Source organism: Amblyraja radiata, chromosome 4, assembly GCF_010909765.2.
Source record: "Amblyraja radiata isolate CabotCenter1 chromosome 4, sAmbRad1.1.pri, whole genome shotgun sequence".
NCBI classification, from domain to species: Eukaryota; Metazoa; Chordata; class Chondrichthyes; order Rajiformes; family Rajidae; genus Amblyraja; species Amblyraja radiata.
Window position 1 is genome coordinate 50,808,051 of NC_045959.1, and position 17,611 is coordinate 50,825,661.

The 17,611-nt window shown below is 44.5% G+C and overlaps 1 protein-coding gene across 2 annotated transcripts in view; it reads left to right on the forward strand.

The window, feature by feature from the left end:
- gnal (G protein subunit alpha L) overlaps nt 1-17,611 on the forward strand; it is a 221,368-nt gene that overhangs the window by 129,718 nt on the left and 74,039 nt on the right. For both annotated transcript variants that reach the window (XM_033019397.1, XM_033019398.1), the window contains exon 5: nt 13,848-13,945. In XM_033019397.1, coding sequence (XP_032875288.1) covers nt 13,848-13,945 — 98 coding nt within the window. The remainder of the gene's footprint in view (nt 1-13,847; nt 13,946-17,611) is intronic.

Sequence of the window (17,611 nt, forward strand, 5' to 3'; positions counted from 1 at the left end):
CACGCCAACCAACGATCCCCGCACACTAACACTATCTTACACACTAGGGACAATTTACAATTTTAACCTACAAGCCTGGACGTCTTTGTAGTGTGCAAAGAAACTGGAGCACCCGGAGAGAACCCACGCAGGTCACGGGGAGAACGTATAAACTCCGTATAGATGGCACCCGTGGTCAGGATCGAACCCAGATCTCTGGGGCTGTAAGGCAGCAACTCTACCGTGCCTGACTACGAGTGCTCTCTGTATGGGGTTTGCACGTTCACCCCGTTACCGTGTTGGTTTTTGTCCAGGTGCTCCGGTTTCCTCCCACACTCCAAAGAGGTTTGTAGGTTAATGGACGACAGTCAACATTATAAATTGTCCCCGGTGTGTGTAGGATAGTGCTAACGTGCGGGGGGGTAACAATAGACAATAGGTGCAGGAGTAGGCCATTCGGCCCTTTGAGCCATTCAATGTGATAATGGCTGATCATTCCCAATCAGTACCCCGTTCCTGCCTTCTCCCCATATCCCCTGACTCCGCTATTTTTAAGAGCCCTATCTAGCTCTCTCTTGAAAGCATCCAGAGAACCTGCCTCCACTGCACTCTGAGGCAGAGAATTCCACAGACTCACCACTCTCTGTGAGAAAAAGTGTTTCCTCGACCCCGTTCTAATCGCTGGTCGGAGCGGACTCGGTGGGCCGAGTCCTAGTTCCGCGTTGTATCTCTAAACGTCTAAAATAGTCTATCCTTCACTCAGTATATTTTCTCATTTGCCTTTCCTTATTTGCACTACCTGATATACTCGTGTAATGGTACGACTACTTTGGGTAGCATGCAAAACAAGTACCTCACAACATGTGAAATAAGAATCCAATACCAAAGCGAACACCAGAATGGTGATGTTAGTGCGACATCAAAAAGATGTACAAAGGAAGGAGTAATAACAAGGAACTGCAGGTGCTGCTTTACACCAAAGAAAGACACAGAATACTGGAGTAACTCAGGCAGCATCTCTGGAGAAAATGGATAGGTGATGTTTCAGGTCGAGACCCTTCGTCAGTCTGATTGCAGTTGTGTGTGTGGGGGGGGTGGGGGTTAAAAAGTCAGGGAGTGAAGAGAGGGCCGGATAAATCTTAGCCGACAACATATTGCCTCAGGCACGGGGGTTCCTTGATAGGCAGATTATTGGATAGAAACAGGTGTGAGCACAAAAGCAATACATAGTTGTGAACTGTAAAGCTTCATGAAGGATGGTGGGTGGGGGCTGCACGTCTTTGGAGTCACCCAGGTCCCTGGTGCTGTAAGGCAGCAGCTCTACCACTGTGCAGACGGTGCCAGAGATCCAGCTTCAATCTCGACTGTGTGTGTTTGCATGTTCTCCCTGACTGCATTAGTTTCCTCCGGGTGCTCCGATCTCCTCACAAATACTAAAGAAATGATGCTGATCTGTAGCCTAATTGGCCCTTTGTAAATTGCCCCTAGTTAGTAAGGAGTGGATGAAAAAGTGGAATACCGTAGAACAAGTATAGGCGGTTGATCGATGGTCAGTGCAGGCACGGTTTGCTGAAGGGCCTGTTTCCATGCTGTATCTTTGAATCAATCAATTGACGTTAGCACTGAACACAATGATGTTTTAATGAAGTCATTCAGTTGCTTCAGGCAGCGATGAGGGGGTTGAAAAACTTCCAAGTCCTCTTGGATTCAAACTAAAGTTGTCTTGGATTCAATCGAAAACATTCAAGGCCAAGATAGATTCTTGGGCTGCAGAAGTTGTGGGGATCAGGTCATCTAGAATCTAAATTTAAAAACTGACTTGATGGTGAAGTGTCCTTTTTTGTGGAAGGAACTTGGGCAGAGATTGAAATGAAGATGGGAAAAGCTGGAAATGTTCGGCTGCCCGGGAGTATTTTGTTGTTGGGCTGAAGGCAAAGACTGAATTGAAAGCTATCATTCGCCCCTCTCTCTCTCTCTCCCCCCTCTCTCCCTCTCCCCCTCTCCCCCTCTCCCCACTCTCTTGCTCTACCCCCTCTTACACTCTCTACTCATGCTCTCTCCCCCTACCCCTTTTCTCTTGCCCCCTTTCTCTTCCCCCTTTCTCTCCATTTATTAGTGCCCTTCCCTGAATCTGTATTTATTGGTGCCCTGCCCTAATTCCCCATTTACCAGTGCCCTCCCCTAATTCCCCATTTACCAGTGCCCTCCCCTGATTCCCCATTTACCAGTGCCCTCCCCTAATTCCCCATTTACCAGTGCCCTCTCCTAATTCCCCATTTACCAATGCCCTCCCCTGATTCCCCATTTACCAGTGCCCTCCCCTAATTCCCCATTTACCAGTGCCCTCCCCTGATTCCCCATTTACCAGTGCCCTCCCCTAATTCCCCATTTACCAGTGCCCTCCCCTAATTCCCCATTTACCAGTGCCCTCCCCTAATTCCCCATTTACCAGTGCCCTCCCCTAATTCCACATTTACCAGTGCCCTCCCCTAATTCCCCATTTACCAGTGCCCTCCCTTAATTCTCTCACTGAATACAGAGGGAAGCCACACTATTTCTCTAGCTGGTGCCAAGCACCAGTGACAGAAGGACCTACACCGATCGCCACCCCCCTGCCACACGGACATGCGAGAAGTGGACAGGATTGCGTTGGACTGAGATTGCCGCCAGCAACAAACGGCCTCCCCACACTCTCCAGGAAGTGTGGACTTGAGCAAGATCTGACATCCCAGCGTGAGTCCCTGTTTAGAGAGACCCGTGGAGGAGGTTGGCAATTAGTGTGAGGCAGAATAAGCCAAGTATGGCAAGCAGCTGCTGAGCTATTTATCCACACTTGGCTGTTCAACAATATATGTATTTTTTGCTTTTTCTGGCTGGGTAGTTTTGATTTTTCAGAGAATCTTCAGGAACTGTTTTAATTTTCACAAATGGTGGTGTATGTATGGAACGAGCTGCCAGAGGAAGTAGTTGAGGCAGGTACTATCTCAATGTTTAAGAAACAATTAGACAGGTACATGGAAAGGACAGGATTAGAGGGATATGGGCCAAATGCAGGCAGGTGGGACTAGTGTAGCTGGGACATGTTGGTCGGTGTGGGCAAGTTTCCACACTGTTTCCACACTGTATGACTGTGACTCTAATCACCAGGTATCATCCGTACCATAATAATAGCATGTCCCAAAGGATTGATTTGGTTCTAATTAAGCAGATTCTAATTGCCTGAAGAGGGAATGCTGAGGTTTTTATAAAATCTGTAATGGATACGGATCTGATATCTCTCCCCTGTGTCTACTGATTGAGTCGTTAGAAAGTAGAAACAACAGCAGATGCTGGTTTATACCAAAAATAGACACAATGTGCTGGACGAACTCAGCAGGTCAGGCAGCATCTCCGGAGAAAAAGGATAGGTGAAGTTTTGGGCCCGGTCTGAGGCAGGGTCTCGATCCGAAACATCACCTATCTCTTTTCTCTGCCTGGCCCGCTGAGTTACTCCAGTACTTTGTATCTATCAGAGCCTAGGTAGAACTCTCTGCTGCCTCTGATCTTAGAGTTGATCTTAGAGGAACAAATACTTCCTCATGGATGGTATAATAGCTGCACGGTGGCGCAGCGGGTAAAGTTGCTGCCTGTAAAGGTTAATTGGCTCTGTAAATTTCCCCTAGTGTGTTGGGAGTGGATGTGAATCTGGGATATCATAGAACTAGTGTGAACGGGCGATTGATGTACGGCGTGGACTCGGTGAAATAAGTGCATCTCAAAAATGTAATTAATTTAGTTTGTTGTCACATGTACTGAGGTACAGTGAAAAGCTGTTTTGTTGCATGCTAACCAGTCAGCGGAAAGACAATACATGATTACAATCAAGCTGTCCACATGTGCAGATACAGGATAAAGGGTATAAACTAAATGAAAAGCTTTGCATTTTCACTCACAGGGTCTGACTATAGGCTGCTCCTGTTGATCATTGTGGCTGGCTTGTTAGTTTGTAGAAGTTAGGAACATTATTTATGGCACCAATTTGTGTGGCAAGTGCCTTTTCACTAACATCTAGTGTGCTTCTCTGAGGGAAGTGTGATCATAAACTTACTTCACAGTAAATAAATATATTTGAATGGTTCCTGGCTGTGAGACCCATTGCTACGATGCATCACTGCAGTACTGCTGATGTCACATTTAGAATCAAGAACTGCAGAACTTTACGGGAGGCACGGTGGCGCAGCGGTAGAGTTGCTGCCTTACAATGCCAGAGGCCCGGGTTCGATCCTGACTACAGACACTATCTGTACAGAGTTTGTAAGTTTTCCCTGTAACCGCGTAGGGTTTTCTCTGGGATCTCTGGTTTCCTCCCACACTCCAAAGACGTAGGCTAATTGACTTGGTAAAATTGTAAATTGTCCCCAGTGTGTGTAGGATAGTGTTAGTGTGCGGGGATTGCTGGTTGACGTGGACTCAGTACGTCAAAGGGCATGTTCCACTCTGTATCTGTATCTCTTTCTCTAGTTGCTAGTTAATAGCAAAGATAAGCAGAAAGTACTGCAGTAACTGCGAGACTGACCACATCTCTGGAGAAAAAGGATGGGTGACTTTTCGAGTCGGGACCTGTATTCAGACTCTCAAAATGTAGAAACAAAGAACTGCAGATGCTGGTTTATAGCAAAGGTAGACACAAAGTGCTGGAGTAACTCAGTGGGTCAGGCAGCATCCCTGGAGAAAAAGGATGGGTGGGCAACCTTCTTCATTCACATTTAGAGTATTGTGTGCAGTTCTGGCCACCCCATTACAGGAAGGATGTGGAAGCTTTGTAAAGGATGTGGAGGAGGTTTACCAGAATTATATCTGAACTTGGGGGTATCAGCTACAGGGAGAGGTTGAACAGACTTGGATTGTTTTCTCTGGAACACTGGAGTTGTGGGGAGACCGGATAGAGATATATAAAATGATGAGCTGCATTGATAGGGTAGACAGTCAGAATCTTTTTTCCAGGATAGAAAAATCAAATACCAGACGATGAAAGGGACAATGTCTGAAGGAGATGTGCGGGTTTATTTACATAGTGGGTGGTGAGTGCCTGGAACGTACTGCTGGGATCAGCGGTTACATATAAACATAGAAAATAGGTGCAGGAGTAGGCCATTCAGCCCTTCGATCCTGCACCGCCATTCAATATGATCATGGCTGATCATCCAACTCAGTATCCTGAACCTACCTTCTCTCCATACCCCCTGATCCCTTTAGCCACAAGGGCCACATCTAACTCCCTCTTAAATATAGCCAATGAACTGGCCTCAACTACCTTCTGTGGCAGAGAATACCAGAGATTCACCACTCTCTGTGTGAAAAATGTTTTTCTCATCTCGGTCCTAAAAGACCTCCCCCTTATCCTTAAACTGTGACCCCTTGTTCTGGCCTTCCCCAACATCGGGAACAATCTTCCTGCATCTAGCCTGTCCAACCCCTTAAGAATTTTGTAAGTTTCTGTAGCTTCGGTTGAGACAGATCTGATGGCGGCATTTGCGAAACATGAACCGACTCAGGGAATGCAGGGATATGGATTATACACAGGTGGATAACAGATGGACTTGGCAGTGTGTTCGGCACAAACATTGTGGGCCAAAGGGCCTGTTCCTGTACTCTTCCATGTTGATTGTTCATCGAGTCTATAGATGTACCAGTCAGAAATAGGACCACGTTTCGTATCGGGACCCTTCTTCAGTCTCTAGATGACGTTTTGGATCAGGACCCTTCCTCAGTTTGTAGAAGGCCCCCAACCAGAAACGTCACCTATCCATGTTCTCCAGAGATGTTGCCTGACCCACAGTTACTCCAGCACTTTGTCTTCTTTGGTTATGTTGGTTGCTTGGACAGGAACATTTTAGAAGGATATGGGCCAAATCCATTTGGCAATTATAGACTCTTGATCCATGATGGGTCTTGATTAAGCTGCAGGAAATTGTAACCATACCACATCTCTAGAGCAGTAACATGCCAAAAGCAATTGAATGCAGCAGGCCCGTTGTTGGAAGCATGTACTGCCCAGAGCATGTAAACCACATCTTTGACCTTATTTCTTTGGAGCCAGAACTTCCAGGTGTGTGACGTGGTGTGGAAGGGGCCCTCGTGGGTCTCCACGACCGTAGGGTTTAACTGGGTGGGGTTTTCTGTTTTTGTTTTGTTTGAGCTAAATTTGAGCTGCCGGAGAGTTGGAGCAAACAAAAGTCATTGTCAGCAAACACACAAACTGCTCGTTCTGTTCCCGTGTGGGCTTTCCCAAGTGAATCTCCTCTGCTCCTGACTCCCCAAAGATGTAATCTGTTTGTGCGTGCCAGAGTGTTCCAAAAAAAACATAACGAAGCACCGGTTTATAAATAGAGCTCGTCTCGATAGGGATGGGTGCATCGTGGGCACATACATTTCTTTCCTAAACAACTCTTCAGACTAGATCCCAATCAGCAGCTTAAGACAATGTAATCATCTGCTGACTTGTGGTGGGCTTCTCCAGGAGTTGCACCATGCAAGAAGGAGTTAGAAGCCTTTTGCTGAGCTTTATCATGCTTGCGTTAATCTTGATCTGGTGATCAGTTCTGAACACAATTAATGCTCTCAAGCTGGACACAAAGTGCTGGAGTAACTCAGCAGAACAGGCAGCATCTCGGGAGAGAAGGAATGGGTTAAGTTTTGGGTCGAGACCCTTCTTCAAACGTCACCCATTCCTTCTCTCCAGACATGCTGCCTGTCCAGCTGAGTTACTCCAGCATTTTGTGTCTATCTTTGGTTTAAACCAGCATCTGCAGTTCCTTCCTGCACATAATTCTATGAAGTACTTGAACTTAAGCATCATACAATATGAAGCATTTGAACCTAAGCGTCATACAGGCCCTTCAGCCCAACTCTCCCATGCCGACCGACCAAGGTGACCCATCTAAGCTAGACCCACTTGCCCGTCTTTGTCCCATATCCCTCCATATCTTTTCTCTCTACTTTCCTGTCCAAATGTTTTTTTAAATATTATAAAGACTACAATTCATAGTCATGGTCATGAGCACAGGAAAAGGCCCTCTCTCAGCCCACTGGTATCTTGAAGAATGGACGAAGAGAGCAGTGATGCAGTGAACACCGAACACTTGGCAGACGTCTCAAAACTTGAATGGACCCAAACAGTGAAGGATGGAATTGTAGTTGGAACACGTGTAATCCAGGGGTGGAGGAAGCAGGAGAAAATGGCTGAAAAATCCTTGGCCCTCATTCTGCTGCTTGGACAAGTCCACACCAAGCAACATGAGGCCTGGCACGGACACTCGGCAACTACTGAACAGGGTGCCAGATTCACTGCCTCGGCAAGGCCACCAACATAATCAAGGACCAGTCTCACCCTGGTCATTCCCTCCACTCCTCTCCCATCGGGCAAAAGGTAAAGAAGTGTGAAAACGCACACCTCCAGATTCAGGGACAGTTTCTTCCCAGCTGTCATCAAACAAATGAACCATCCTATCAACAACTAGAGAGTGGTGCTGACCTCCCATCTCCCTCATTCGAGACCTTCGAACTGGGAGGGAAAGGAAGAATTGACAAGGGAGTTATGGAGGGAGCGGTCTTTGCGGAAGGCAGATATGGGGGGAGATGGGAAGATGTGGCGAGTGGTGGGGGTCACGTTGGAGGTGGCGAAACTGACGGCGGATTACTTGTTGTATGTTACGGCTGGTGGGGTGAAAGGTGAGGACTAGGGGGACTCTGCCCTTGTTGCGAGTGGGGGGATGGGGAGAGAGAGCAGTGTTGCGGGGTATGGAAGAGACCCTGGTGCGAGCCTCATCTATGGTGGAGGAGGGGAACCCCCGTTCCCTGAAGAATGAGGACATTTCAGATGCCCTGGTGTGGAACGCCTCATCCTGCGTGCAGATGCGGCGTAGACGGAGGAATTGGGAGTAGGGGATGGAGTCCTTACAGGAAGCAGGGTGGGAAGAAGTGTAGTTCAGATAGCCATGGAAGTCAGTCCACTGACTGGTTAGCACGCAGCAAAAGCTTTTCACAGTACCTCAGTACACGTGACAATAAACTAAACTTGACTACCTTGACTGAGGTGCAACAATCGAACCTCCATGTGAGTAATACACACAGGAATGAGGACTGAAAGGCAGCACTAGATTTAGCTTAAGGCAGAGATTGGTCAAAGGGAAATGAGGACCCAGTGAATGCCCAGGTCCATTGGCACTGTGAAGTGTGCTGGAAGAGGCAGTGAAGGTTTCAGTCCAGCATAACTCATGGTTCCATGTCTTTGGAATGAAAAGATCATAGCTGTGCCCACGGGAAGGTGATTAATTCTTCATACTCTGGCAACTGCTGGGAGTCAACATGAGCACAAGCAGCCTCTGTTGTGCCCATTAAGTGCCTGGCTACAGACACGTTTGTGTATGTCAGACCACATTTATGGTACCTCCAGCACTTTGTGCCTTTTTTGTTGTTAAACCAGCATCCTCTGGCATGGTGGCGCAGCGGTACAGTTGCTGCTTTACAGCGCCAGGGACCTGGGTCCGATCCTGAGTACGGGTGCTGTCTGTACAGAGTTTGCACGTTCTCTCTGTGACTGCGTGGGTTTTCTCCAGGATCTCCGGTTTCCTCCCCCACTCCAGACGTACAGGTTTGTTGGTTAATTGGCTTGGTAACATTGTAAACTGTCCCTAGTGTGTAGGGTAGTGTTGGTGTGCGGGGATCACTGGTCGGTGTAGACTCAGTGGGCCAAAGGGAAGTATTTCTAAACTATACTAAATCTCATGTACTAGTGAGGCATTGAGTCATAGTGTGGAAACAGGCCCTTCAGCCCAACCTGCCCATGCTGACCAATAAGCCCCATCTATACTAGTCCTCCCTGCCTGCTTTTGACCCCTATCCCTCTAATCCATGAACCTGTCCAAATTTTGAATGTTGTGATAGGAAATGCCTCTAGTACCTCTTTAAGTTTCGTTTAGTTTAGAGATACAGTATGGAAACAGGCCATTCGGCCCACCGTGTCTACGTTGACCAGCGATCAACCCGTACACTAATACTAACCTACGCACTAGGGACAATTTTATAATTTACAGAAGTGAATTAATCAACAAACCTATACGTCTTTGGAGTGTGGGAGGAAACCTGGGCACCCAATTAAAATCCACGCGGTCATGGGGAGAATGTACAAACGCCGTACAATAGCACCCATAGACAGGATTGTACCCGGGTCTGCAGCACTGTAACTAGCAATGTTACAAAATTTTGAGATTTTAAAAATCAAGTCTACAATTTATCTCATCGGATAAAACATAAAAATAAGTTTAATCTGACACCTAAATCACTTTCATATCTTCAGTATTAAAAAAGTTATGGCCATTTTCATACTCGGAAATTAGCATCTTGTTCCCTATTGCTTTTCCATTGACTTAACACAAAAGCTGTGATCGAGGACAGTCAAAAGCCCATAACTTTCTTAAAAATTAAGAGAACTGAATGAAATGTTCAGTTATTATAGATTGAAGCATTCTGAAACAAATATAAATCATCTTACTTGGATGACCTGAAATTAAAGCATATAATTAGTTAATTTCCTTATTGTAGCTAATTACAAAATTAACCGTTGTGACGGACATAGAAACACCCAGACTGCCTTGAAAATTCAAACATGTGATATTCTCAAGATCAGAACTTTAATATTATTGTATTATATGCTGTAAGTCCGTAACAGATATGTAAATAAATTACAATTTCTAGCAATAGACCAAGTCTTTATGGAGAAGATCAGTTACTAGCTGGTACTTTGGCATATCATAATCAGTAGCATCATCATACTCCTTGTGATTGTAACCAATAAGCAACTCTGCACACCTTGTTTTTCCTCAACTTTTCAATTTTGGCATTGTAAACTACAAGTTTTTGCTCTTCAAACCACGCATGACATGCCTTTCTGCCCACTACTTTCCCATTAATAATGTCCTGTAGATTCCATTTCTTAAGAAAAGGATAATTTTTTTTAATAGCCTAAGTATCCAAATAACAAACTAATTCCATTCACACAAGAATTCACAATATAACATGATTTTTAAATCTCACTGTCATGAATGTATATGCCAGATGGAAGGAATTTAATGTTTAATTCCCATAAATTAATCTAGAAACATCTACCCAAAATATAATCAAATTATTGTTTTTTGCACAATACATGTGACTCAAACTGTTGTGAATATTTAGTTTAAAAATAATGATCATGGAGAGAGAGAATAACACAAAATACAGACACTTTAGACGGCTTATCTCCAAAGAAAATGGGCATTTTAATCATCTTGCTTCTGGAACGTGATCGATTGGAACGTTGCATTTGCAGTGAATTTGAACCCCATATCAGCAGGAAAAACATTGCCGATTCGTACGGGGCCCAAATCACATTTTCGCAACGTAAAATTAGATTAAAGCCATCCCAAGAAGCAAGATTATAGGTAAAATAGACGACTTGCACTCTGTTTCATCCCATTCTTGCGATTTGTCACGTTGTAGGCGTTGAGGACGTTCAAAGTCATTTTTTATTTTAATCCAAATATTAAATTGTCCAGCGATTTTTTTTTAAAATAGCGCGAATGGGAGGCGGATCGATTATTCCTCAGCAGCTTAGCAGCCCGAGGAAATCCACCTCCGATAGGCAGTACAAAACGGCATTTTAATCCCGCCCCCCCCTCCCCACATGGCCAGTGGCAGAACTGCAGTGCCGATGAAGGTAAGTATTGTAACATCGCTACTGTAAGGCAACAATTCTACCGCTGCACCATTCTGCCACAATTTTCAGGCAGCTCGTTTCATATACCTACCATCATTTGAGCCAGCTCTGCCATTCAATATGATCATGGCTGATCATCCAAATTAAGGCTGAGGAGAAACAAGGAATAAATGCTGGGTCACAGTAAATACGGCACAAAGTGCTGGTGCAACTTGGCGGGTCAGATAACATCTCTGGAGAAAAATAATGGGTGGTGTTTCGAGTTGGGACACTGCCTAAGTAGAAGAAAGTATCCCAGATCTGTGAGTAGTCAGAGGAGCCCATTCCCTGGTGTTCAACCCACAATGGATGTAGCGAGCGGCACAAACACGCGGTCTACTGGGGAAGGTTCTCGTGTGCAGTCAGTAATTTAATCCTTTGGGTACCAGGATGGCAGTTTTTAAAGACTTTTAATGACTTCAACCATTACCCGGGTGTTGATGTAACATTGACTGAAATTAGGCACAAAATGCTGGAGTAACTCCATGGGTCAGGCATCATTTCTGGGGGGAAATTGGAATAGGCTTTTCGTGTCAAAACGTCAAATATTCGTTTTCTCCAAAGATACACCTGACCCACTGAGTTACTCCAGCATTTTGTGTCTTTCTTCTATATAAACCAGCATCTGCATTTCCTTCCTCCAACACTTTGACTGAAATACCTCCTTCAACGTAGTTCATAAGTAAGCCATTTGGCCCCTTAAGTGTACACCGCCATTCAAGCATGGCTGATCTATCTTTCCCTCTCAATCCCATTCTTCTGCCTTTTCCCCATAACCCTTGACACCCTTACTAATCAAGTATCTGGTCATCTCTGCCATAAAAATACCCATACCAAATATTAAGTTGATCTCCTAGCAATTTGTTACGTTTAACTCCAATAAGAAAGAAAGACTAATTTTTACATGGCATCTTTTACGTTAAAGATTGTTCCAATGCACTTGGTAGACTCACAGTTATTATTTGTGTAGTTGCTTTTATAATTCAGAAAATGTTGGCCGCTAACATTATTGATGGGTCAACCTTCAGACAGGATGCTCCCACAAATATGATAATTGTTTGGCACAGTGGTGCAGCAGTAGAGTTGCTGCCTTATAGCACCAGAGACCTGGGTTCAATCCTGACTATGGGTGCTGTGTCTACTGAGTTTGTACGTTCTCCCCATGACTGTGTGGGCTTTCTCACTCATCTGCTCATTGAAGCTAGCAATGGGATTCAAGAAAAATTGTTACAGTGTTAATAATCGTGAAGTTTAGGGATACAGCACAGAAACAGGCCCTTCAGCCCACCAAGTCTGAGCCGCCCACACTAACACGATCCTACACACTAGCGACAATTTACAATTTAACCAAAGCCAATTAGCCTCTAATTCTGTATGTTTTTGGAGTGCGGGAGGAAACCGGAGCACCCGGAGGAAACCCACGCAGGTCACGGGGAAAACGTTCAAACCCCGTACAGACAGCACCTGTAGTCAAGATCAAACCCGGGTCTCTGGTGCGGTAAGACAGCAACTCTACCGCTGCGCCACCGTGGTGAATGGGATGAACAGCTGGGGGAGGTAGTTGAGGGTAATACTATCGCAATGATTAAGAAGCATTTAGACAGGTACATGGATAGGGCAGGTTTAGAGGTATATGGGCTAAACGCAGGCAGGTGGGACTAGTATAGATGGGACATGTTGGCAAGTTGGGCCAAAGGGCCTGTTTCCCAGCTGTATGACTAATCAACAACCTGTCAGCAAAGCTACTTAAATCAGAGTGAGGATGTCAAGATATTGTCAAACTTTACTACTGGGCACAGAAATATCTATTTTTAACTATAATTTTGATAATTGAGTGGTTCTGAAACACCAGTAGATTGAAAAGCATTTTTTATTTACTGGATAAGATTCATTAGTCAAGGGAATTGAAGTTGGTGAAATTCTAAAGGCCGTCCTTCGACTAAATGAAGTGGTGCAGGAGAAGTGTGGTCTTTGTTACTTTATTTTTATAAGCATTTTCTCCTCTTTTGTTCTTAGTTCAATGGATCTCCAGGCTCAACCTGGAAGATTGGATTCCTTTGATTTAAAAATAATTTACTCTTTGAAAGATAAAATTGTCATTAGTCAGACACATAAATCCATACATTTGTAGCCAGTAAGGAGCAACCTCATCTGAAGTCCATGGGCAGGACATAAAAACGTAGAAAATAGGTGCAGGAGTAGGCCATTCGGCCCTTCAAGCCAGCACTGCCATTCAATATGATCATGGCTGTTCATTCAAAATCAGTACCCCGTTCCTGCTTTTTCCGCATATCCCATGATTCCGATAGCCCTAAGAGCTAAATCTAACTCTCTCGTGTACAAAGACATGTACAAAGATGTAAAGATTTGGGACGACACGATGGAGCAATGGTAGAGTTGCTGCCTCACAGCGCCAGAGACCCAGGTTTGATCCTGACTACTGTTGCTGTCTGTACGGAGTTTGTACATTCTCCCTGCGACTGCGTGGGCTTTCTCCGGGTGCTCCGGTTTCCCCCCACACTCCAAAGACGTACAGGTTAATTGGCTTCAGTAAAAATTGTAAATTGTCCCAAGTGTGTATAGGATATGGCTGGTATATGGTGTGATTGCTGGTCAGCACAGACTCAGTGGGTTGAACGACCTGTTTGCATGCTGTATCTCTAAACTCAACTAAACTATAAACTAAACTAAATCCTGTGGAGAAAGGAAATGCAGGTGCTGGTTTACACTGAAGATAGACACAAAGTGCTGGAGTACTCAGTGGGTCAGGCCACATCTCTGGAGATAAAAGCATGGGTACCATTTCGGGTCAGGACGCTCCTTCAGACTCTTGAACTAAAGCCAGGTAAGGGGAGGGGTGGATTTAGAAGAATGAAACAGGTAGATGATAGAAACTGTGAGAGAATGAAAAACAGAATTGGTATAAAGAGACACGAAGTGCTTCAGTAAAAGTTGTAAATTGTAGCAGTTGTAAAACCCACATGTGCAGTTCCTTGTATCTCCTTGGTATAAAGTGACATGTTTCAATTTGATAAATAAAAGTCACCTGTTAGTTTTGTATCATGTTTATTTAACAGAACTTTTCCTCCTGTTACAGGAATTTTTTGATCACGCAAAAGCACTTTGGGATGACGAGGGTGTGAAGGCGTGCTTCGAGAGGTCCAACGAGTACCAGCTCATCGATTGTGCACAGTAGTGAGTACACCACCATTTGCTCAGACCACATTTGGAGTATTGTGAACAGTTTTGGCCCCACATCTGTGGAAGGATGTGCTGGCGCTGGGGAGGGTCCAGGGGAGGTTGACGAGAATGATCCCAGGGTTGAGTGGGTTAACATATGATGAGTGTTTGAAGGCACTGGGCCTGTACTCGCTGGAGTCTAGAAGGATGAGGGGAAACCTCAGAATAGTGAAAGGCCTGGATAGAGTGCATGTGGAGAGGATGTTTCCACTAGCGGGAGAATCTAGGATCATAGCCTCAGAATAAAAGGATGTACCTTTGCAAAGGAGATGAGGAATTTCTTTAGTCAGAGGGTGCAGGGCCGGTCTTAGGAGGTGCGGGGCCCAATTGGGGAAAATTTTCATAGAAATATAAACAAATAATTATAAATGAGTCGCGTGTCGTGAGTAATATGACAATTCGGGGGAGAGTTCCTTTCACAGCGTGTGGGGAGCCTAGCCAGGGGTAAAGTTGCGGGGAGGGCAGAAGCGTTGAGAAGGAGGGGGTAGGGTTCATGCCAGTAACTCACTCACTCACCGCTGCTGCGGCGCTCCGGGCGCGGAGCAACCACATTGTGGCCGAGGAGGGAAGCAGCTCGCGTGGCTATGAGCGGCCGCCATCACTGGACAGCGGAACCGACTGCCATCTCAGCGCCTTCTGCCGGCCCGCTCACCTCTGGCAGTGCTCTCCGTCTGAACAGTGAGGGGATCAGCTCAAGAGCAAAGATCATAGAGTGGAGCGGGTCAACGGGTGATGGATAACATCACAGCGGGCGGTGGAGCTTACTCCTGTGTCAGCGCGAACAAGGGATCAATTGAGGTTACTCACACTGACATATGGAGTAAGCTCTAGCGCCCGCTGACCTGTTGTCCATCGCCCGCTGACCCGCTCTTGAGCTGGATGATCCCCGACCCCCTCCTTCTCAACGCTCCTGCCCTCCCCGCAACTTTACCCCTGGACAGACTATCCACACGCTGTGAAAGGAACTCCCCCCACCCACCCCCAGCAGCGCTGTCCTTTTACAGTCGCTTCCCATCAGCTGCTAGCAATGAGGGATAGACTTGGCTATACCTCAGTACAGCAACATCGTTCTTGATGTTGCTGTACTGAGGGATAACAAAGTCTATCTTTTTTGGCTAACAACCTAACCTTCGGCCTCCAAGATGCAGGTACATTTTCTAGCAATGTTACAAAATTTTGGGATTTTAAAAATCTAGTCTGCAATTTATTACCATCAGATAAAGCATAAAAAGAAGTTTAATTTGACACCTAATTCACTTTCATATCTTCAGTATTAAAAAAAGTTATGGCCATTTTCATACTCGGAAATTAGTATCTTGTTCCCTATGGCTTTTCCATTGACTTAACACAAAAGCTGTGATCGAGGACAGTCAAAAGCCCATAACTTTCTTAAAAATTAAGAGAATTGAATGAAATTTTCAGTTATTGTAGATTGAAGCATTCTGAAACAAATATAAAACATCTTACTTGGATGACCTGAAATTAAAGCATATAATTAGTTTATTACCTAATTGTAGCTAATTACAAAATTGACCGTTGTGACGGAAATAGTAATAAACACCCAGACTGCCTTGAAAATTCAAAAATGTGATATTCTCAAGATCAGAACTTGAATATTATTGTATTATATGCTGTAAGTCCGTAACAGATAGGTAAATAAATTACAATTTCTAGCAATATACCAAGTCTTTATGGAGAAGATCAGTTGCTAGTTGGTACATTGGCATATCATAATCAGTAGCATCATCATACTCCTCAGATTGTAACCAATAAACAACTCTGTACACCTTGTTTTTCCTCAACTTTTCAATTTTGGCATTGTAAACTACAAGTTTTTGCTCTTCAAACCACGCATGACATGCCTTTCTGCCCACTACTTTCCCATTAAGAATGTCCTGTAGATTCAATTTCTTAAGAAAAAGATAATTTTTAAAAATAGCCTAAGTATCCAAATAACAAACTAATCCCATTCACACAAGAATTCACAATATAACATGATTTTTAAATCTCACTGTCATGAATTTATATGCCAGACGGAAGGAATTTAATGTTTAATTCCCATAAATTAATCTAGAAACATCCACTCAAGATAATCAAAATTATGTTTTGCACAATACATTTGGCTAAAACTGTTGTGTATATTTAGTATAAAAATATTGACTATGGATAGACAATAACACAAAATATAGATGATTTAGATGCTCTTATGACATGATTGTCCAACAAAAATGAGCATTTAAATCATCTTGCGAGTGGGTGTTTCTGGAATGCGATCGATTGGAACGTTGCCGCTGCAGTGAGTTTTAACCTCATATCTTCCAATTCCCACTTTGAAATAAAATACAACTTTCGACTTAAAAATTTCGCAGCAGGATCGCTATATAATTGCAAATATATGGTATTTTATCCGAGCAATCCCCCCCCCCCTTACCACTACACAAGAAGCGTAACTTGAAGCATTTGCATTTTTAGAAGTTCAATACGGACGAGGAATGTAAATTAATAGCTATGAATCGATTAACAGCGAGCTACGAGGTTAGATTGAAACACCTGTCAGGGGCTAAGAAACAATCCTGAGTTGACAGCGTATTGTTTTAAGTGAGCATTTTGCAGCGACCTCACCTTATATTCTGGTCAAATATTCTTTCTGAGTTGGATGATCAGCCATGATCATATCGAATGGCGGTGCAGGCTCGAAGGGCCGAATAGCACCTGTTTTCTATGTTTCTATGTTTCTTTCCACGGAAATCTCCTATTTCACTTTGAAATTATATTCATTTATAACCATTTGTAACATCAGTAACCACCTTAATGTTCGTGCATTTAGTGCCAGGTATGTTTGAAACAATTTATTGTAATTTACTGTATCTTTAAAAAAAACTACATAAACCAGGTGTGAAAATTACACTGAATCGAACGATGATTGAAAATGCATGGGAATCGACTAATCGCGATCCTGCTGCGAAATTTTTAAGTCGAAAGTTGTATTTTATTTCAAAGTGGGAATTTGAAGATAGGGGCAGAGATGCTACACAGAGATTTTAAGATCTTGGGTGAACTCGCACAATGGGACAGGGCTTGAGGCAGCATCTATAGAGCGAAGGAAATAGCCGGGTCTGAAGAAGGGTTTCGACCCGAAACGTTGCATATTTCCTTCGCTCCATAGATGCAGCCTCAGCCGCTAAGTTTCTCCAGCATTTTTGTCTACTTCTTCTTCTTTTCGTGTCTTTGAAGCTGGTTGACTATATGACAGTTTCCCATTCCTTTACACAGTCCTTTGCGTTTTTGTTGAACACTGCAAGATCCTTTGAGCTGCACTGGTTGGGTAGTAGGGGGCAGACAAGGCAGTGCTGCATTGTATGGTCCTCTTCTCCACATTCACAGGTGGTTTGGCCAGTTTCATAGCCCCATCTGGCCATGGCAGCTTTTGATCGCCCTGTTCCTGTTCTCAGGCGGTTGAGCGTCTTCCACTGGACCCATGGTGCTTCTGAGCCCGGAGGGAGGACTTCAGAAGGAGGGATACCCATGTCAGTAGGAGGGGGGTCGTCCTCAAGCCTTTTTGTCCATAGTAGGAGTCTGGTTTCTTCCCGTGATGTTATTAGGGGCTGGACATGGCTGAGA